General features: G+C 57.6%; 8 protein-coding genes across 8 annotated transcripts; 4 read left to right on the forward strand and 4 right to left on the reverse strand.

Moving 5' to 3' along the window:
- Positions 1–75: 75 nt before the first annotated feature.
- On the forward strand, positions 76–267 carry B0H18DRAFT_876034 (uncharacterized protein; the record flags this gene model as incomplete). Its single annotated transcript, XM_048040471.1, has 1 exon — positions 76–267. A coding segment is annotated over one exon (192 nt), but the record flags the coding sequence as incomplete, so codon positions are not given.
- Positions 268–950: 683 nt separating this feature from the next.
- Positions 951–2,002, forward strand: B0H18DRAFT_1210780 (uncharacterized protein; the record flags this gene model as incomplete). The annotated part of the gene is made up of 2 exons (XM_048036387.1): positions 951–1,342; positions 1,407–2,002. 2 exons carry the CDS (start codon positions 951–953, stop codon positions 1,852–1,854), a joined length of 840 nt encoding a protein of 279 aa, XP_047893889.1. The 3' UTR covers positions 1,855–2,002.
- On the reverse strand, positions 2,000–3,383 carry B0H18DRAFT_1004249 (coatomer epsilon subunit-domain-containing protein). The gene is made up of 4 exons (XM_048028473.1): positions 3,269–3,383; positions 2,833–3,211; positions 2,384–2,773; positions 2,000–2,319 (listed from the first exon to the last, which is right to left on the reverse strand). The coding sequence occupies exons 1-4, from the start codon at positions 3,312–3,314 to the stop codon at positions 2,202–2,204; spliced, it is 933 nt and encodes a 310-aa protein (XP_047893890.1). The 5' UTR covers positions 3,315–3,383; the 3' UTR covers positions 2,000–2,201.
- Positions 3,384–4,899: 1,516 nt separating this feature from the next.
- B0H18DRAFT_1118623 (heme peroxidase) lies at positions 4,900–9,353 on the forward strand (the record flags this gene model as incomplete). The annotated part of the gene is made up of 21 exons (XM_048033817.1): positions 4,900–5,058; positions 5,093–5,167; positions 5,225–5,269; positions 5,322–5,378; positions 5,440–5,521; positions 5,575–5,620; positions 5,673–5,787; positions 5,843–5,907; positions 5,964–6,180; positions 6,238–6,474; positions 6,522–6,584; positions 6,642–6,742; positions 6,875–6,932; positions 6,985–7,123; positions 7,177–7,326; positions 7,378–7,792; positions 7,849–8,071; positions 8,126–8,380; positions 8,436–8,747; positions 9,115–9,285; positions 9,345–9,353. The coding sequence occupies 21 exons, from the start codon at positions 4,900–4,902 to the stop codon at positions 9,351–9,353; spliced, it is 2,994 nt and encodes a 997-aa protein (XP_047893891.1).
- A 307-nt stretch (positions 9,354–9,660) lies between these two features.
- B0H18DRAFT_1084850 (DnaJ domain-containing protein) lies at positions 9,661–10,498 on the reverse strand (the record flags this gene model as incomplete). The annotated part of the gene is made up of 2 exons (XM_048031843.1): positions 9,661–10,145; positions 10,495–10,498. 2 exons carry the CDS (start codon positions 10,496–10,498, stop codon positions 9,661–9,663), a joined length of 489 nt encoding a protein of 162 aa, XP_047893892.1.
- B0H18DRAFT_1004265 (O-glycosyl hydrolase family 30-domain-containing protein) lies at positions 10,340–12,590 on the reverse strand. Its single transcript, XM_048028474.1, has 11 exons — positions 12,363–12,590; positions 12,223–12,330; positions 12,077–12,167; positions 11,916–12,018; positions 11,720–11,862; positions 11,513–11,661; positions 11,290–11,409; positions 11,096–11,237; positions 10,961–11,043; positions 10,783–10,896; positions 10,340–10,683 (listed from the first exon to the last, which is right to left on the reverse strand). The coding sequence occupies exons 1-11, from the start codon at positions 12,412–12,414 to the stop codon at positions 10,469–10,471; spliced, it is 1,320 nt and encodes a 439-aa protein (XP_047893893.1). The 5' UTR covers positions 12,415–12,590; the 3' UTR covers positions 10,340–10,468.
- Positions 12,591–13,144: 554 nt separating this feature from the next.
- On the forward strand, positions 13,145–14,362 carry B0H18DRAFT_1210784 (uncharacterized protein; the record flags this gene model as incomplete). Its single annotated transcript, XM_048036388.1, has 3 exons — positions 13,145–13,325; positions 13,389–14,279; positions 14,335–14,362. Exons 1-3 carry the CDS (start codon positions 13,306–13,308, stop codon positions 14,360–14,362), a joined length of 939 nt encoding a protein of 312 aa, XP_047893894.1. The 5' UTR covers positions 13,145–13,305.
- Positions 14,363–15,838: 1,476 nt separating this feature from the next.
- Positions 15,839–18,152, reverse strand: B0H18DRAFT_1004272 (uncharacterized protein). The gene is made up of 4 exons (XM_048028475.1): positions 17,605–18,152; positions 17,183–17,549; positions 16,168–17,131; positions 15,839–16,109 (listed from the first exon to the last, which is right to left on the reverse strand). The coding sequence occupies exons 1-4, from the start codon at positions 17,822–17,824 to the stop codon at positions 16,011–16,013; spliced, it is 1,650 nt and encodes a 549-aa protein (XP_047893895.1). The 5' UTR covers positions 17,825–18,152; the 3' UTR covers positions 15,839–16,010.
- Between the last annotated feature and the right edge of the window lie 717 nt (positions 18,153–18,869).

Below are 18,869 nucleotides of genomic sequence, written 5' to 3' on the forward strand. Positions count from 1 at the left end.
GGGCCGTAGCGACGTTGTGGTGAGTTTGCTACTGTGTGACTTGGCAATACATGATAACAGTCTGCGCACAGGTCGATTGTCGACGAGGACGGGCCCTTCGTCGTGGATGTCTTCTACAAGGCGTTATTAGCCACAGCAGGGAGCGCTAACACCCAGAGTCCAGATTACCTCTACTCAGCCAACGCTCTTCATACTGCCGTCAAGGAACTGCGATCAAGTGGTTGCTCCTTCGTACGCTGGGTACCTTTTGTACATCTGGGACGATGAAGGATGAGTACGAGATACTCTTGTTTGTGGAACGTACCACGATTGATTGCGGTAGTCAGCCTCTACGAATAATCTACATGCTATGAGCAGGGTGTTGAATATGAAGCCCGATAGAGCGTCACACACTCGCATGGTCGCTCGCAACGCCGATGCGACCTACTTATATCATAAGTAGCGGAAGACGGACGTAAGCCAAAGGCACGTACCTGCATTTCATGCCAGTGGAAATTTGTGTCGCGTCTCCCGCTCACCATGCAGCCTGTTTGTGGTCCCTCCTGGATTCGCGTGCACTATCATCTGTGCCTCAGTTCATGGATAGGAAGGTCAAGGCGAGACGAGCGGAGTGCGATGCGCGTCGCGCAAGCGCTCCAAGTAGCCGGTCACGCCGGAACGTGACCTGACGCGTCTGTCACACCGCGTCGAGCGTACATTTATCCCGTTTGACGCGACGTGCTTGCTCGTCCAATCCCGCCTTGCCTTGGCTGCTCACTTTCAACCCGGTGCCAACCACACTACAACTCTAACATGCTGCATGCGCCTCTACAGCCGTTGTCTAATCCTACACCGATGGACGGCACGTCGCGTCCTACTGCCATCGGCCAGAACCCGGTCTGGCGTGTCGACTTCGGGAAGCTCATCTCTTCCACACGAGCGAGAGGGGAGGAAGCGGGCCTCCAAAGTCAATGTTTTCATCAGCGTCCACTTCACTCTCGAGCCAAACGGCCGAGCCCGTCTACGAGCACGCGACCGCCGGAGAACGAGAGAGCAGCAGCGTCCTCGGAAAGCGCAAAGCCACCGACGATCACGCGCCGGAACACCTCAATCGCTCTCGCACCGACCCAACCATCTCCGACAGCGACGCGTGCGAAGACTACCAGTTATGTGACGACCTTTGGGACGCGCTCGCAGCGGCACTCCAAAATTTCTACGGCGGGTCCAAACAATCTGCGACGCGTCCGCAATACGTGAACTTCCGCGGAACCTATGCCATCGTGGCCGACCCCAAAACCACGCTGTGGAAACGCGTCGAGCTCGTGTCGAAGGATCTCCGAAGACTCGGAAGTTTGCCGCATAGGTGGGTGCACTCTCTGACACCACTCGGTCCAGTGGCTCACTAGGTTACGGCTCTTGTCTTATAGCGAGATGACGGAGAGCGCGCGGCAGCACAGAGTGGGCTGCTGGACGGAGACATACCAGTGCGACTGCAGTCGCGAGCGCAAGGCCCGTTTACCTCCACCCCCTCCAGCACCCTCACTCTCGGCTCCGAGTCCATTCTCAATACCGACGGCCACTCCACCAACACAGGCGTCGCAGATGTTCAAGTTCACGCTCAACACTCCCCCAGCCACGCAACCGCCGACACCATCAGCAAAGCCTGTGAAGCGCACGCAAAGCACGCTAGCGAACTGGCTCTCAAAAGCCAGCAAGACTAAGCCCGTGCCTACCGCCACCGACATGCAGACAGGCGACAAGCCGTCCGAGTGTGGAGGAAGGCTGCATATTACAGTCGGGGAGGTAGAGCATCCACTGGGTTACTTCAAAGGCCAGAGGATCGTGGTCGTCCTGGAGCACCCTCGGGGGCTATGATGGGTGGGTGCCACAGGCGGTCGGTTGGTCCCATGGCCGCCGTGCAGTCACACGGCGATCGAAGATTTACCTTCCCTGACAGTACTTACCGACTGGACCGCACGCAGGTTGCCGCCATTGCTTCCCAATGTATCTTGACATTTGACACGTTGAAAGCTTGACTGTATTTCATGCCGCCCGTTCTCGCGCTACTGTCGGGCCTTCTGAACAGAGACATATGAAGGGGGAGAGCGAATGCGGACGCATGGCAGCTGCAGGTTCTCAGGATGCAATGGAAGCACGAAGACGTCACCCGCAGCATCGATACAACGGGATGAATAGGAATTCTGACCATACAGAATTCGACATCATGCAGCCGTCGCAATGGGCGGCACAGGGAATTTCATGCACAGCTCGTCGAACTGCTCCGACTTCCGCGCAAGGTCAAGCACCATGGGATGGCTCGGGTACTCGGTGATGAGTTGACTAGGCAACGAACGCAAGAACGAGTGAGCGGCAGGATGGCACGACCACTGAATGATGAACTCACGCCCACAGTTGTTCTGTCTCGGTCGATTTTGACTGACTCAAACCAGCAGCGACGGTCATCGCGCCGAGTGTCTCTGCATCAGGCTTACCGCCGTGCTGCGACACCGCCTCCTCAAGGTCGGATTTCGCACCCGCAACCTCGCCCCTCAGCAGCCGCGTTATGCCGCGCGCGGTGAGGAGGTGCGGGGACGTGAGCGACGGGTTGCCGAGCTGCTCGTCGTAGAACGAGTTGCAGTCCTGGTAGCCGTCCTTGCCGGTGACCATGCCGATGAACGCCTCGACGAGCTGCACGAGCATGTCGTCCCCCGCCCACCTCTTCGCGCGCTCGAACTCCTTCCGCGCGAGGTCGGGCCGGTTGATCGAGAGGTATATTTGCACCGTGAGCGCGACGCTGGGGGGCCGCCTGTGAGATCACGCCGCACAGCATGGGTCGATGGATGGATGGCTCACGCTTCGAGGTTGTCCGTGTTCGTGCCCACGCCGAGGGTCTCTAGAGCCTCCTCGACCTCGTTCGCGAGCGCGAAGGCGGTGCCCGCGAGCACGCGCACCGTGCCCTTCTCCTTGGGCGTCGCGTCCACGTCCTCGCCCTCGATCTCGACACACAGGTCCCGCAGCTCCTCGAGTGAGCCCTCCTTGTCCTCCGGGCTCGTAGCGCCGACGTAGCGTGCCAAGGCGGATACGGCTTTCAGGGAGACCTCCTCCGCGTCTGCGGGGACGAGGGCCTGCACAGGCTTGGGGTCGTCCAGAGCGATGTAGGCCCGCGCCTTGTACACGAGCGTCGGCGTGTAGTCGGGCGAGTTGGGGTGGGCAGCGTCAGGTCGACGAGCGACTTGTACGCGCCTGGGACGTGGTCAGTGCTTGCTCGCTAGCTCCACGTCCTACTCACCGAGGAGGAATTGCTGCTTGACATGGAAGAGTTCTGAGGAATCCATGAAGAAGTCACGTCAAGATGTACACAAACGATGCGCAAGAGGAGGGGGGCAAGCGCGATAGAGTCAATGTACACCGTACAGGCTACTGCACTGACAGGAACGAGGAGGACGTAGAAGGCACCTGATCACGTGCTGCACGTTAGCAGATATCATCGGGTGCTCATTGATTCAGTCGTGCTCATTGCTCAAGCAAAGCTGCTTCACGAGCTCACTGGACAGTGATCAAGCTCATTCCTGGCGGGGGAGGCGATACCCACTGCTGTAATCTTTCTACATACGCGAAGACGCCTTCAGCTGAGTATCCGCCCAGTTCGGGGGAAGGAACTTCGAAGGACGGCAATGCCGATGTGACTCAGACTTCGCAGCATCGCCTGACGCCGACCACTACAATTTTTGTTATTGCATCATTCGTCCGAGTACCGGCTCCCAGTCTAGTCAAGTCCAGTGTCCTCTGATCGTGCACAGCTCGAGGTGTTCAGCGCGCGCTCGCGCTCGGCCACATAGCTCGGTATTATTTCCTTCTACGGCTAGGCGCGTGCTAAGCAGCGAAACGTCCGCCTTCTGCCGCGGACACGAAGGTGGCACGGTGACCTCCTCGTTCTAACACCGACGCACACGCACGGCACGCAACTGCTCGCGAGGCACCTTCGATGCTTGATATCGACCGCTATCATAACCTTGCCATTGAGATAAGCAGCCTCCTCGGTACACTCGACGGGCTGGAGGTCAGGCGCGCCGGAGATGGGACCAAAGCGGGTGGGGAGTGCGATCGACTGGGCTGGTCTGCGGCCGAATTCGAATTCAGTGAGCTTCCCTTGCTCGATGGGGGGCGAAGCGGCATCATCTGGAGGGGCTTCCAAGTACGCTGCCCGAGGGCCGAGCGCACCCCGGCTGAGCGCACTCGTTTCGGCGTCGATAACCACATCCCTAACGTTGTCCAGTGTCCACGGTGGCGGCTTCGCAACTCGAGAAGCGTGGGGTTCGATAGATTTGGTGTGGATGGTCAATGTTTCGTCACTGCAGCGCTGGCTGCGGCTGTGATGTGCCATGAGCTTTGAGGGACGTTTTGTTGGCAATCAGCCGGTAGGGTGTGGCTGTGCCCATTCGACCAACTGCTCGCCGAGACATGCCAAAGAGCCGCGACTCAACGTTCAACGTCAAGCACCACGCTTTCCAACGGACACAGTTACGAGGTATGCCAGGTAATTGTCCTAGAACAGACGTAGTTATCGCTGGGAAGCTGACTACCGTTGACGGGCGGATTGTTGTTCTCAAGGAGATTCCCCACGTCCCTAGGCTGCCTTGCCTGGTGTGCTGGCTTGGTGCTGGCGGCCGGTTACTGATCCAGAGGCGCACACGTCGAGACCTCTGGCAGCGAGGCGAGCGTCGCGGCCCAAGCATCGTTTCTGGCGGATGCACTCCCAACTTTTCAGGGCGTCAGGCCGCGGAGCGCTGATGCTGATCGCAGAGAGAGACGCACCGCATCCTTGTTCCAGGGATTCCGGTGCAGGCAGGTGCCATGACACAACCGCGACCGCTTCCCCGCTCCCATCCTCCGAGATGCCAGATCTAACAAAGGCCCCAGATGAGCGCGGCACAGATCCCTCCGTATAAGACCGGGCCCTCGTCAGGCCTCCTCGCCATTTACCTCCGCTCCTGCGAGACGCGACATACACTTGCACACCATGAGCACGAGAAGCAGACTGTCTACCGTTGTGTCCTCGGTGGTGGTACCCTTGCTCTTGTGCAGTCCAAGTCGTACTCATTGACATCCACAGGAGGAGGGCGTGTCTGATTCCGTACGACACGCGAACGCTGATGCTGAGAAGCTCCTTCGCAGCTTCCGTGCGGAGGTAACTACCTGTTCACCCCGTGTTGTTCGTTGTGCTCACCCGCACCGTGACCTATAGATCCAGAACGCCCCCGGTGACATCAAGTGGGACATCGGGAGCGTGGTATGTAGCGCGTCCTTCTGTCTAGCAGAATCGATCTAATACAACATCACAGGAGGCACTCGTCGACGTCTTGAAGCACCCCAATGGTATTGACGACAGGAAGTTCATGGTACGCATGTCAGGCATCCTTGTGTCTACTGACTGCTGCTCATACTACCTTGTGCCGTCAGCTCGAGCACCTCCTCATCTTCCTGTCCCAGCATTCTGGGACCCCGCTCGGTGCCAAGTTGTCTGATTCAGTCGTTGAGCTGCGTCAGTATACCTCGTGTTTCTTCTAAGCCGCCTGTTCTGACGTCGCCTCTCAGTATATGACGACCTCCCGCATCCACCCGAAACCTACATCGGTTCTGAGTATTCCTATCGTTCTGCGGACGGCTCGGGGTAACAACCTGCAGGACCCTAGCCTTGGTCAGGCGGGCAAGCCGTACGCACGAAGCGCGCAGCCGGCCCACCCACTTCCCCGGAACGAGCTTCCCGATGCGGGGCTAATTTTCGACACCCTTCTTCGGCGAGAAGCCGTGAGTTCCCAGTATCCTGTCTCCCCAGCTCGCAATCTGACCATAGCCGTGCTAGTTTGTCAAGCACCCTGCCGGCCTGTCCAGCTTGATGTTCTCCTTCGCCGCCTTGGTCATCCACAGGTGGGCTTGCTGTATTTGGCCTGGCTGGTGCCGGCAGAGCTGACTGCACTCTGCAGTATCTTCCGCACGTCCCATGAGCACCCCAACATCAACGAGACGTCCTCGTATGTCGACCTCGCGCCGCTGTATGGAAACGACCAGAAAATGCAGGACAAGATCCGGGTACGCGACGGCCGCGGTCTTCTCCACCCCGACACGTTTGCCGAGGATCGACTTCTGCTGCTCCCACCGGCGGTATCAGTGCTGCTCGTTCTCTTCAACCGGAACCATAACGTGAGCGCCACTCCGTGCCGAATGCCGCCCAGTCTAATTGCTGACCTGCGCGGGTAGTACATTGCCAGGATGCTGCTGCAGCTCAACGAGCGCAAACAGTGGACTGACCCGGACCTGATTCCCAAGGACGATCCCCAGCGCACGATGAAGCTGCTCAAGCAGGAGGAGGATCTCTTCCAGACGGCGCGCCTTATCAACTGCGGCTGGTTCGCCACGGTTGTGTTCTCCGACTACTTCTGCTCGATTCTCGGTCTTGTGCGAGACGGGAGCAGCTGGAGCTTGAACCCGTTCGAGGTAGGTTTGTGCCCAGGCCCAGATGCGCATGTGCTAAGTCCCCGCAGGACATCCGGAACTCAGACCACAGTCTGTTCGAGCGTGGACGAGGGAACGTCTGCAGTGTGGAGGTGCGTTCCATTCCGGTAGTAGTCCAGTTTAGTGCCGACATCTAACACGCGGCACAGTTCAACTGCCTCTACCGGTGGCATGCAACGACGTCGCAGCCCGATGAACAGTGGACCGACCAGCTGTCAAAGCAGATCTTCCCTGGCCATCCTTCGACTCAGTACGATTGATGATTTCCGGAAGAAGGCGAGGGAGCTGGCAAAAGAGGAGACTCACCCACTCAATGGACGTTCGGCCAGTGAGTCGCGTCCCGCGCTTCCTGCATCATCGATTGACAGGTGTTCTGTGCCAGGCTGCAGCGCAGGCGAGGGACGTTCAGGACGCGGATTTGGCTGGATTCTGCAGCAGCAGTACGTCCTCGTGTCCGCGCGCGAACTTCGAATCCCACTGACGCACGGACAGCACTGCGAACCCGCGGGCGCGTTCAAGGCGCGGGGCACCCCGCACGTCATGCGGCTGCACGAGATCATGGGCATCGAGTCCGGGCGGCAGTGGGGCTGCTGCTCGCTCAACGACTTCCGGCAGTTCTTGGGCTTGAAGCGTGCGTGCCCTTTTCATTGACTGTGGGAGTGTGGTTGACGAACCGGTCCGCAGGGTACTCGAGCTTCCTCGAATGGAACCCAGACAAGGAGGTGGCCGCCGCAGCTGAGAAGCTCTATGGCGACATCGAACGCCTCGAGCTCTATGTCGGCCTCCAGGCCGAGGCTGCGAAGCCGGTCATGGAGGGCGCTGGCCTCTGCCCCGGTGAGTCTCACGCGACGTGCCCCGTGGCTCATGCTGACTACCGTCGCGCAGGGTACACGATCAGCCGCGCCATCCTCAGCGATGCCATCGCGCTCACTCGCGGCGACCGCTACTTCACCGCGGACTACACGCCGTTCAACCTCACCTGCTGGGGCTTCGCCGACTGCCAGCGCGACACGACCGCGCCGGGCTGCGGCAGCGCCCTCGGCCGCCTCTTCCTCCGCCACCTCCCGCAGCAGTTCTCCCCGAACAGCACGTTCACCTGGTTCCCGCTCATGACGCCCGAGGCGATGGAGAAGGTCCTGACGAAGCTGGGCGAGGCCGACCAGTACGATCTCAGCAAGCCGACCGTCATCCTGCGCACGCCGGAGGTTTCCACCTACCGGGACGTCGCCCAGGCCCTGCACAGCGACCGCTTCAGCGTCAGGTATGCCGACCGCGCGGCGAAGGTCATCAGCGGCCAAGGGTGAGTCTAGCGGCCATTTACGAATACACCTCGGGGCGCTGAATGGGTATTTATAGCTTCTTCATCGCGTCGGACAGCCCGAGCCGGGCTGCGAGGGAACAGCGCGCCATTGCGGGCGTGCTCAGTGGCCACGAAGACCAGATCCTGGCGTTCTTCCACGCTAAGACGAAAGCGCTTATGGCGCGCGAGTCGTACTCTATGGTGGGCGTGAAGACGCGCAGCCTCGACATCGTCCGCGATGTGCTCAAGTACATCCCACTTCAGTGGGCTAGCTCCTTCGTAAGTGCGCTTTGACGGCGGCCCGCCGTGTCTGGACTGACAAATCCCCGATAGGCCGGTATTAAGCTTAAGGAGCGCCCCGATGCGGAGGGCGACTATACCCCGCAGGAGCTCTTCGACATCCTGGCCGATGTGTACTCGTGGGTCGCAACTCTGTTTAATTGCTACGTCATTGATCCTGAATATCGCCGACAGCTTCCTCTTCCTGATGTTCCTCCTGCGAAGCTGTTGCGCCTCCAGCAGAAAGTCAAGGCCGACATCGACAAGCTGCTCCACAAGATCAAGCTGTACCTGCGTGGCGGGCAGAGGGTACGTCGACGCGCAGTGCCATCTGTTGAGCACCAACCTGACGGATCCATGACAGTCGAGTATCATCGCGGTGTTCGACACGATCACGAGCATGTTCGTCGGCAGGGCGAAGGGCCACAAGGAGGAGATCCTCGAGAAGCTCTGGGGCCTTGGATACTCTCCGGACGAGCTCGCGCACTCCGTGTTGGCGGTGCTGGTCGCGTGCTCCGTCGAGCTCTCGCAGGCCGTCGTCAACGTCGTCAACTTCTACATTGACGAGAACAAGCCGCGGGACGTGCAGGATCTTGTGAACAAGCCTACCCCGGCAAGAAGGACGCTCAGCTCCTCTGTGGCTACGTCTGGAGGCGCTCCGTACGTACCCTGCCTTGTACGGTATGCGGGAGTGAATGATCGTTGCGTCGTTCGCAGGACTCGACCCCCCTTCCGTGGTGCTTACCACAGGCCTTGCAGGCTACCGCGCTTGGCCAGCAAACGCTGACGCCGAAGAGTCCGTCTTCCTCGACATCGCAAGCGCGAACCTGATGTAGTGGCTGAAGCGTGCGTAAGAGATGGCGCGTCTACAGACTTCCTCAGGCGCAAGCCTTCCCCGACCCCAGTCGTCAACCCCAACCGTCCTTCCGACCGCTACCTCGCTTCGGACGGCCCAGCTCGGTGCCTGGGCGCTGACTTCTCAACAAGGTCTGCATGATTCTGGTCACCGGTCGACGCTATGACGCTGACCGCTTTCCCTGCAGATCATCGCCTCCGTCGTGCGCGCCGTCTTCGAGTACAAGACGATCCGCCGTGCGCCAGGACAGTCGGGTGTCCTCCAGCGGTTCAAGGCGGACGTGTACAAGACGAGCACATACGTGTACCTGTCGCCCGGGCAGGAGCTCGTCCCGTGGGCGACTAACATGGTCGTACAGGTAAGCTTCGTCTCCTCGAACCCGTGCGTCTCTCGATCTGACGGTGTCGCGACTTGCAGTGGGACTGAATGCTAGACTGATGTCGGATGATGATGACTGTATGATCTTGGACGACCTGTAGCCCTGGTTTCTTGTGACGGTGCTCAGAATGTTGGAACATTACGACGGTGTATAGCTCACGATCTACCTTAATGATACTGTATTGTTCTCTTGTCAATAGATCATCTGTTCGTGCAATGATATCTTCTGCTAGCTGAAACTGCACTTGTCGTAGTCATCTGAGCATCTTGCTTCCCGGCGTTGACGCGGTTCAGTGACATCAGTCGACATCAGGCCTCAACTGCGACAAAACTGCACAGCGTTGCATAGTCATGATCACTTGCCAGCATCTATATCCTCCTCCGCTACCTCGTAGCCTACCCAGACGACCTCCGAACAACTAACACAGCCAACAAGGTGCTGACCCTCCTCCAGCTCCCTCTCCGTGACGACGTATCTCCCGCCGCAGCGGCAAGCGTACGTCCACGTCGGCTGCCCCGCGCTATCCTCGTCGTCGTTGAAGTCCTCCAGCGAGACGACCTGCGCCGGGCGCGGACCCTTCTTGGTACCCGCCTCAGCGCGAGAAGCGTCGTAGACCGCTCTGTCCGCGGGAGAGGCGAGGACCTGGTGCGCCCGTTGCAACAGAGCGACCGTGACGTCGACGTTGACGCTACTGCGGTGATCTCCGTTCTGGTGGGTGTGATGCTTGTCCGGGTGGTACAGAAGCAAGGCTTTGTGGTACGCTTGCTTTATCTCGGCGGCGGAAGCTGTCGGGGAGACGGAGAGGATCGCGTAGTAGTCCGGGAGCGCATCGCAGCCAGCTTGGTGGGGCGAGAACGCGGACAGGATCTAGAGAAGGGGTTGTCAGGATATTGTGCCGACAAGCAGGAGGAATACGAACGTGGGGCGATGTGAGTGAGGGCGGTAAGTAGGATCGCTCCGAGTCTGCAGATGCGGAGTATTATGTAGACGTGGGAAATACCTTCCTTTCTGGACTGCCCTTCATATAATCACGTCGCGGTCAACACCCTTGCATATAATCACCAGGTACTACACAATGCTCTCGAGAGTACAAGTCAAAGCAAGAGGCGTCAAGACAGCCATTGACCAAACACTCAGATCTGAAAGAAGGATAGAGAGCCGGTCATTGGAAGAATAGGGTGAAGATGCTCATCTCCGGCGCGTCAACGACGAGGCTCCCATTCGCGCTCAAAGTCGGCACCTGCACCTCCGCGTAGTCCTCCGTCACACTCGTGCGGTACATCGCGACGGGCTGTGTGAGCTCGAACGTGCCGCCGCCCGACAGAGTAATGCTTGAGGTGTTCCACTGAGCGTTCAGCGCGACGATGGAGTACGGCCCTGGTCACACGTGCTGTACTGCGCGCAGAAGAGTCGTAGTCGAACGCGAGGACACGCCATGCGTCGTCGGAGGTGTCAGAGTCGGCGTGACGGCGCGACGGATAGAGCCGACGGGAGCCCCCTTCGTGAAGTGCTTCAGCACGGAGAAGCGCTTGGTGACCTTGATGTCGTAGTTCTGCGAGCTGCTGTAGTCGGGATCGTAGTAGAGAAGACCTAGAGAAAAGGTATTTAGTCATCAATGGAAACTGGTATCTGCGCGATCTTACCGTCGTCCCACCACTAGATTGAATGCCGTCCCAGCACGTAGCGTTGCTGCTGAGCGTGCAACCTATCTCGTTAGAGAGCGCAGTCCACCAGTCCCTTAGAATAGACATGAGCTTTGGATGGATGCGATCGAAATAGGCTCACTTACCAATGCGAGTCCTCGCATAAGTGAATGATGCCAACAATATGCGCCATACGGAGGCCGCTGAGCATCGTAGGATCATACTGCGAGCTATAAGTGAGGGTGGCGAGAGGATTGTCGGAATCGTTGGAGTTCGCCGCATTGTAGCCTGATCCCATATGACGTCAATTGACCGAATATCCTGATATCGTCGTACTCACAGCATATCTCCGTGAACCAGGTTGGCACGCCGCCGCTCAAGTTGCGCCCGTACTCAAAGACCTCTTGTTGGGTCGCCGCACTTGCAAAATCGTACAGGTGGTGGCAGTTCCCACCTAAGACTCGCCGACGGTCGCATTGAGCCAAACCGGCTCGTCGTTCGAGTAGTTGGCTGTACAGCCCATTAAGAAGGTCCTCACGTCGTTTATGAACGAGTCGACTGACTTGTGTCGGAAGACTCATCAGAAATGACCTGCGTAGAGAGGCCGGCCGCCTTCAGCGATGCAGCGAGGGTAGTAACCACCTCCGCGCGCTGTTGCGGGACAACCTGCATACCCTCTTGATTGCAGCTGCCGAAAGTATCGTCGGGCTCGCTATCGGGCGCTGAGAATCAGTGAACGACTTGATGATAAGCAGCGAGTGAGTACGTGCTTCATTGGTGAGACGTGCGTGAACTCGACACCCTCGCTTTTCCAGTGACTAACCACGTCGGTGAGATACTGCACGTATGCGGGGATGCGATCTGTGACGAGGTCGCCCCCACAGCTTTGATTATTGCTGGTCATCGTGATGGGCTACGTGCTAAGCGTCAGTCGCGGAAGACACTTCGGGAATAAAGTACACTCACAGCACTGTTCACGAAGAGCGTCAGCACGGGCACACCTTGCAGAGCAGCTTCCTTGAGGTAGTAAGTACCTGCTGCATCTGCGGACCAGTTGTAGACGCCATCGCTGTATAGCATATATCAGTAAGTTCCAATGGCATACGGTGGGATGCCGGGTTAACTACCTAACGTATGGAGTCTCCGGTGCCCTATCCCATGTAGTGACACCGACACCACCGCCTCCAAGGTTGTATCGATAGTCGGTGAGGCCGAGCCCTACACAGCACGACATTCAAGATCATCACGGTCCCATAGACGGAGTTAGACATACCACTAGTCTGGTTCAAGAGCAGGTTGGAGACGTTTTGGCGAACATCATCCGGATAGAGCGCGAGGTCAAGCGTCCACCACGCTCCCGACGCGCCACGCCATGGATAGTCTGCCGTGTCGTGGACGTGATCTGAACCCCACGAACACCTAGGAGTAGTAGCGGTACAAGGGTGAGTACTAGTCGGACGGCCATCTGGACAAGGTGCGGCTGCGGCCGACGTCCGTCACGAATCGAGTGTCCGCCTATATATGTGCCTCAGGCTTTCTGGAAGCCTTATCGGGCATGGTTCCACGAGTCCAATTTCCATGATGGAGGGCGTGACCGGTACCGCATGACAGGTTCTCAGCGAGCGACACAGGTAATTACAGTCTTCCCGCCAATCTGAAAGCAAGGGGGATGTGCGCAATGGAGCAGTGGTCCTCAAGCGTCCAGTGGCCTACTCATCAAGACAGTGTCATGCAAGGACTCTTTCCAAGCGATAAGGTTCACCGTCTGTTGGCTTTCGCTGGGACATGGGATCTTGAGATGAAGGATCGACGTTCTGGTGCGAGCGTCGGTCTGGCGCCGGTGACAAGAGGGCCGAGGCGGGCCGGCGGCTTCCTATCCCTCAGGATTCCGGGATGCGGTCTCATGCACAGAGACCGTCACGTACTGACACAGGTGGTTGCTTTCGTCATTTTCAGGCGCGCTGATATGCAAGACAGAGGATGGAGAAACGAATTTAATCCTGACTCGCTGCTGAGGTCGGAAGAGGATCGAAACTGGAGGCGCACGGGAGCATCCCCAGCCACAGACGCGTTTGTGGCGATCGGCCTCGATCGGCGCATCAGACAATTGTCGGAGACGCCGAGAGGCGGACCGAGCCTCAAGCTATACAGGCTCTCTCAGCGCCCTCAAAGCGCCCTCAATGATAATCAGCAGCGGCCTCTGTGGGCCTCTTCCTACCTACATATGTCAGTAGCGCGTCTTCGCCGTCGTCGAGGGTCTGCGTGGTGACATCTCACACGCGCACGACTCGGAAGTCTCGAGCCTTTATCGGTACTACGAACTTGAAGGCTGCGTGGTCACTCGGACACCAACAAAATGGAGGAAGGCAACTCGATGTGAGTATCGACGTCGTTGTCCATACGCGAGTAACATGGTACAAACATGATGAATATAAGTAGTACAGCTGCAACGTCCGAGGGCATCCCTCAAGATCCATCGATTCCGCGACTTCCTGTAGAGGTCTGTGAACGAATTATCGACCACATAGCAACAGGAGTGGATCTCAAGTACGCGTTCCTGACGAGCGAACCACATCTATCCACCCTCGTGTCCTGCGCGCTCGTATGCCAAGACTGGTACTACCTGACGTGGTACCATCTTCGTCAACGCATCCATCTACGATGTCGGGAGGATGTCCTCTCACTCTCCAAGACGCTTCGTGAAAGACCGCGCCTCCGTGAGGCTATCCAACAGGTCATCATATCCGGTGGCTCACCTGGGTACCGCCAGGCGATTGGGCACATCGGGACATTTGCCATCATGCTCGCTGGCAAGGCTCTGAGGTTGTCGAGCATCGCCATCACAGATGCTGAATTGATCACTGGCGCGGTTCGAATGGAGGACATCGACTATCTATCCACGTTCAGTTCCATTAACACTCTGAACATCCTCAACGTCACCTTCTTCAGCGTTTCCCAGCTGTCCCGCCTCGTTTCAGCACTGCCGCGGCTGACAGAGTTATCATGCACCAATGTCGACTGCTTGCCGCGAAACCAGCAGGTCTTCCCCATCTCTCTCCCATTGAACTGTGGCAACATGGAGTATCTCGGAGTACGATGGGTTGCACCAGAAATCGAAGACCTTCTCGTGCAGATCAGCCGGGCTTCTCGAGTGCGCATTCTCAATGTTGCAGTAGCCGGCGAGCCGGGTCCCCCCTCAGCAGCTAGTCGAAGTCAGACTCTGCTGGATGCAAGTTCCACATCTGCGGATGTGGTTGGCCTCACTGGCAGGTTCTGGCTCGATCCTAGCTCTCCCATGCCTGATGGGACAATTGATGCTACTGTCGGAAAGTTTTATGTCATTATCTCTCGAAGCACTCAGTGGCTGATTGATTCGTGCCTACAGAGCGACACTACAACCTTTCACATCATGACCGCCTGCGGAGGTTGGAAATCCACCTATACCACCCCTTTGCAGCGTGGCCCTGGATCCCGCACATATTGTCTCGCATCACCTCAAAACCTTTCATGCCGTTTCTGTCATGCTGATGCTTCAGACAGACCACATGGCCGATGATCTGAGTGAAATGCTAACGAAGATGGAGCAGGATAGTGTTTTGGGACGATTGGACAACATACTGCAGGAGGAGCACTTCTCCAGTATCGTCGTGTCATGCGGCGTCTGTCTAGGCATTGATACAGATGATGATGCCTGGACCTCTGGCACACTGGAGCCGGGTTCAGCACTCCGAGAGCGGTGGGATGGACTCACCAGGCAGAAGATGCCACACTCAGAAGGACGAGGTATACTGACGTATGTAATACTATTGACTCAGCCTGCCGCGGAAAGCTCAGTGCCCTTCATAGCACCGTGCACAATCATCAAGACTTCATAGTCTGGCGTAAGGACATGGAAAGAATCCATCGTGTTCCAGCCACACAGCCAAGTACCGGAGAGGCACAGCGTGACGGACAAAATATTGGGAGTCCTGGAGGTGGCACGGATTGACGTCCTTGCTGCCCTGCACCCTCGCAGGTGTCGTCACATGGAGTGCCGTGTCCGTAAGTACAGAGTCGACATCTTTAGTGCCGCTCTACTAACCCATTCTGCCATCTCAGGGTGCAGAATGTCGGACTCTTTGACACTGAATTGATTAGCTATCACTGTCATTCTCAACGGCTTCATTTCTATTAAACAAAACAGTGGCTACATATCACCATGTACCAGCGCTGAACGTACGAGCAGCCAAAGTACAGAGCAAGTCCAAGTGCAATCTTGCCCAGTATCGTCTCCCTGGCACTGAGCCAACGGCGTCTCACCCCTCGTCCGCGTACACGGCAACCTCGTCTTCATAATTGAACTCTCCTCCCTCGTAATCCCCCATCCTTATAATCCTCTTCGTCCGCTCCTTGATCGTTGTCATCTCCGGTGTTTGCATCGTACGTCATGCTCTTGCCCAACACGCCGCCCAAGTCGCCTTCAAGGTCAATGTCTGTGTCGGCGGATTTCTCTCCGTCCCACGGTGTGTACGTGCCATCGTCATAGCGGTGCTATTTCGCATTACCTTCGAGTGGCGTCCAGTCTTTACACCGGTACATAGTGATGCTCGATCGGCAGCAGCTGAAACCTCTCGACCCATTTGGGGGTAAGCTCGGTGGTCGACATACATCGCAAAGACGAGCTCGTGGGTTCTGCCACTTCAACACTGCATTAGGTCGGACCACCCCGTCCTCTGGCACATGTACCATCCGGTGGCCGCGCACTCGTGGTGGAAGTCCTTCGAATCCGGTTCGTCTGCGAGATTCAGCCTCTTTGGAGAAGCAGATGCCATGGGGTTGTTGATGACGCAGCCCAGAACCTAAGTCATCTCGACAGGAGTTGGATCGTTTACCTGGCGCTCCGAGTCGATGATGAACAAGTATTGACACTAAAGCACGCGCAGCACCCAGGAAGGCAATGCACCAATACAGTCGAACACCTATGATACACACCTGATGTACAACCAGTAAGCAAGCCTCGGATCAAGAAAGCATAGGTCATCGCAAAAGGAGAGCTGACAAAACAAAGGTCGAACGCAAGTATTACGGGCTCGCTGGAGCCCACGCTATGCATCGCGGTGTAGTGTCAATTTCCTCGTCGGGCCTACGTCCGAAGTGCGGCTGAGGCACGTAGCAGAATTCCTGCAAGGAGAAGGTGTAAGCGCGTGGAGAGTTGACCGAGCAAGGTTCGGAAACTGACGTTGATGGCACAGCCGGGCTCACAGCCCATCCACACCGGCCAGTCTAGCCACTGGACCAGCGAGTCGACTTCAGTCTTCCACTTCGCCAGCATCTCCGCCGCTACGCCCGCGCTCTTTTCCTCGATGTCAAATGCCCCACTCCAGGCACCCGTGAGCACGCGGCAGATCTCGTGTAGCACTTCATCCAGCGCGTTGCGTAGGACATGCTCCTGCTTTGTGAAGCGCGACACGGGCAGGTGCGACGTGAAGCTCGCCCGGCAGCCATGCGCGGTCTCGGCAAACCACGTAGACTCGCCTACGCCCGCACGCGGTATGTACGGGATCAGCGAGATGATCAGCTGCTGGCGGACCGCCTCTGCCTGCGCCGACGCGTTCTGAGTCGGCTGGTGCAGCAGGTACCGCAGGAACGGCAGCCTCTCCGCAAAGCGGTCCTGCACCGTCTGCGCGAGGCCCCGCCAGTCCACGCCGCTCCGCTCATACTGTCCGCGCGAGAACATGTCCGAGATGTCCTCACGCGCGCGGGCAACGTCCGCGCTCGAGATGTTCTGCAGCCGGTACTGCTGGCGCGTCAGCCCGCGCCGCGCTTCGACGAGCGACGTGAACGCGGGGTCGAAGAAGGTCAGCATGGCCGACGGCTCGACGCGCACGCGCAGGTCGCCTGGGAAGGGCCCGTGCCAGCTGCCTGCGTGCGCTACTGCAGAGTGGACTACGGGAAAACCACCTTTCCAACCGTTGGGAACGGTGCTGGGACTGCCACGACCGGGTCCGTTGGGTCCATCTTGTGGGCCATGCATCGGCCCGTCGGGTCCACCTAGCAGGCCATGCATAGGTCCGCCATGCCCGCCGTATGGTTGTTCTCCGCCAGGCCTCCGTCCAGGTCCAGGTCCTCCTCTTCCGGGGTTTATGATGTTCAGTGCGGAGACAAGCTCGAGGCCCTGCGTGAAGTCGCAGTACATGATCTCGCTAGAACACGGTTAGCGTTAAGATGAACTTCGATGCAGAGTGAAGGCGTACAAGTCCATTTCCATCCTCACAAATCCGTCAACATCATATTCCTTAGCCCAATCGCAGGCGTCTATCAGGCGTTGGTGTTCACCGCGGCCAGGCCCCTTCGTAGAGTGGTCCCCGAGGTGTCCCCAGATGAGCACGTCTTGGGTATCGTCGACACCCGCGGCCTTGTCCGCGCTGCATCCGTCGAAGTAGACGAGCTTCAAATCGCGGGTGGTGGCGAAGGTAAAGAGCGTGCCATTGTCTCCGCGCGCGAAGACTTGGGAGTGCTCAGGGTCAAACGCGATCCAGTCTGCTTCCGGGAAAGCGTCGCTTCCACGGCCATGGTACAGAACTGTGCCCGGTGGAATGTGTGCGCGGACGATGGAGTGGCCTACGAGCTGCTGGCTTAGCTCTTACTTGAGTAAATCGCAAGGATAACGACGCACCGTAAGGGTATCTGGCATTGGGTCGCATCTGCATCAGAGAAGCCAGAGATTGGAATACAAGATTCCCGGTGGCATCTTCGCTCAACCGCACATTCCAGGGCAGTGACTGAATATTCCCAGTCCGGAATTCCGTGATCAGAGGTAGCTGATCAGGAACGTATGCCCCGAGAACTGCACCAAGGGCAAGGAAACGGAAGCTAAGGGCAATCGCCAAGTGCATGGCTGGGAGGAGACGGGGGCACTGTGGATCGCAGAACCTGCATGGGTGTTGTACTTATCTAGAACCCGACTCGATGAATGAAAGAGGCCTATTAGAGCGTGTTGCTGCGCACAGCTGCGGAGGAATCTTCAATCGTCCCACCGTGTTTTGACCATGTCTCTTTGAGTCTCTCCGTAGCAGCGGAGATCATCGGATCCGAAGCGCAGCACGATAAGACAAGTAATGGGCAAGGCACGTTTTGAGCGTGAGTTTTCAGGAACAGATCGTCTTGAGCGAGGTCGAGCCCAAGATCTGTGTGTATATAGTACAGTCTGAGGATCGGTGGGTAACACAGGCTTTAGGTAGAGGTGAGGAATTCCGAATATGCTTTACGCGGTCACGAGATTGCTGATAGACGCTGAGAGCTAAAGCGCTAACTCACGAACAGTCGGGCTCGCGCGTCGACGTCGCGCGGCGGCCGAGACTCTTGATCAAGACATACTAGTGTCATCCCCTGAGCAGCATACACTTACAGTGATGCCTTCCCGTGTATAAGCTGCGACGTGGATATATGGCTGGCCTATACATTATCGAAATCACCAAGCAGCGTGATCTCGTCAAGGATCTACAGAAGATAATGCCCGAGGGAATGATGCCCGACAGACAGAGCCGCCGAATGTCGTGGTAAGTACATGCGTCGGCTGGTATGTATCGCTACTGCGACGGATCGTGGACACGTTGACCTGGAGAGGACGGTGGGAGGAGATGGACCTCGACCCCGAAAATGACCTGAACATGAATGACACAAATGTCGAAGAGATGGAGGATGAAGACGATGGGGACTGTGACAAGGGCGACAGCGATAACGACGACGGGATCGAGGAGCGTAGTGGTGAGAATAGCGATGAGATCGGTGAGGATACAGTATGAGGATGCTGCAGCAGGCATGGCGATGACACCGATTGCGACCGTGACGGTAGTTGATGGGGTTACAATGACCGACGGCTGAGTTGACGTGTTTAATATTGGGCGATGGGATGTTCTACTCAAAATTAGTTCTCCTGTA

This window comes from Fomitopsis serialis (genome assembly GCF_022376445.1).
Source record: "Fomitopsis serialis strain Sig1Antser10 chromosome Unknown B0H18scaffold_29, whole genome shotgun sequence".
NCBI classification, from domain to species: domain Eukaryota; kingdom Fungi; phylum Basidiomycota; class Agaricomycetes; order Polyporales; family Fomitopsidaceae; genus Fomitopsis; species Fomitopsis serialis.

Excerpts from the sequence above, each read along its gene's own strand:
- B0H18DRAFT_1004249 (XM_048028473.1), bottom strand. The coding sequence starts at position 3,314 with ATGGATTCCTCAGAACTCTTCCATGTCAAGCAGCAATTCCTCCTCG. Across the intron at positions 2,774-2,832 it reads AACACGGACAACCTCGAAGC|CGTCGCGCTCACGGTGCAAA; the intron begins GTGAGCCATCCA and ends GCGGCCCCCCAG. Across the intron at positions 2,320-2,383 it reads GAGACAGAACAACTGTGGGC|TCAACTCATCACCGAGTACC; the intron begins GTGAGTTCATCA and ends TTCGTTGCCTAG.
- B0H18DRAFT_1004265 (XM_048028474.1), bottom strand. The coding sequence starts at position 12,414 with ATGGCCGTCCGACTAGTACTCACCCTTGTACCGCTACTACTCCTAGGT. Across the intron at positions 12,168-12,222 it reads GCTCTTGAACCAGACTAGTG|GGCTCGGCCTCACCGACTAT; the intron begins GTATGTCTAACT and ends CGTGCTGTGTAG. Across the intron at positions 10,684-10,782 it reads GGCTCCCGTCGGCTCTATCC|GGCCGTACTCCATCGTCGCG; the intron begins GTCGCGCCGTCA and ends ACGTGTGACCAG.
- B0H18DRAFT_1004272 (XM_048028475.1), bottom strand. The coding sequence starts at position 17,824 with ATGCACTTGGCGATTGCCCTTAGCTTCCGTTTCCTTGCCCTTGGTGCA. Across the intron at positions 17,550-17,604 it reads CAATGCCAGATACCCTTACG|GCCACTCCATCGTCCGCGCA; the intron begins GTGCGTCGTTAT and ends AGCAGCTCGTAG. Across the intron at positions 17,132-17,182 it reads GTGAGGATGGAAATGGACTT|CGAGATCATGTACTGCGACT; the intron begins GTACGCCTTCAC and ends ACCGTGTTCTAG.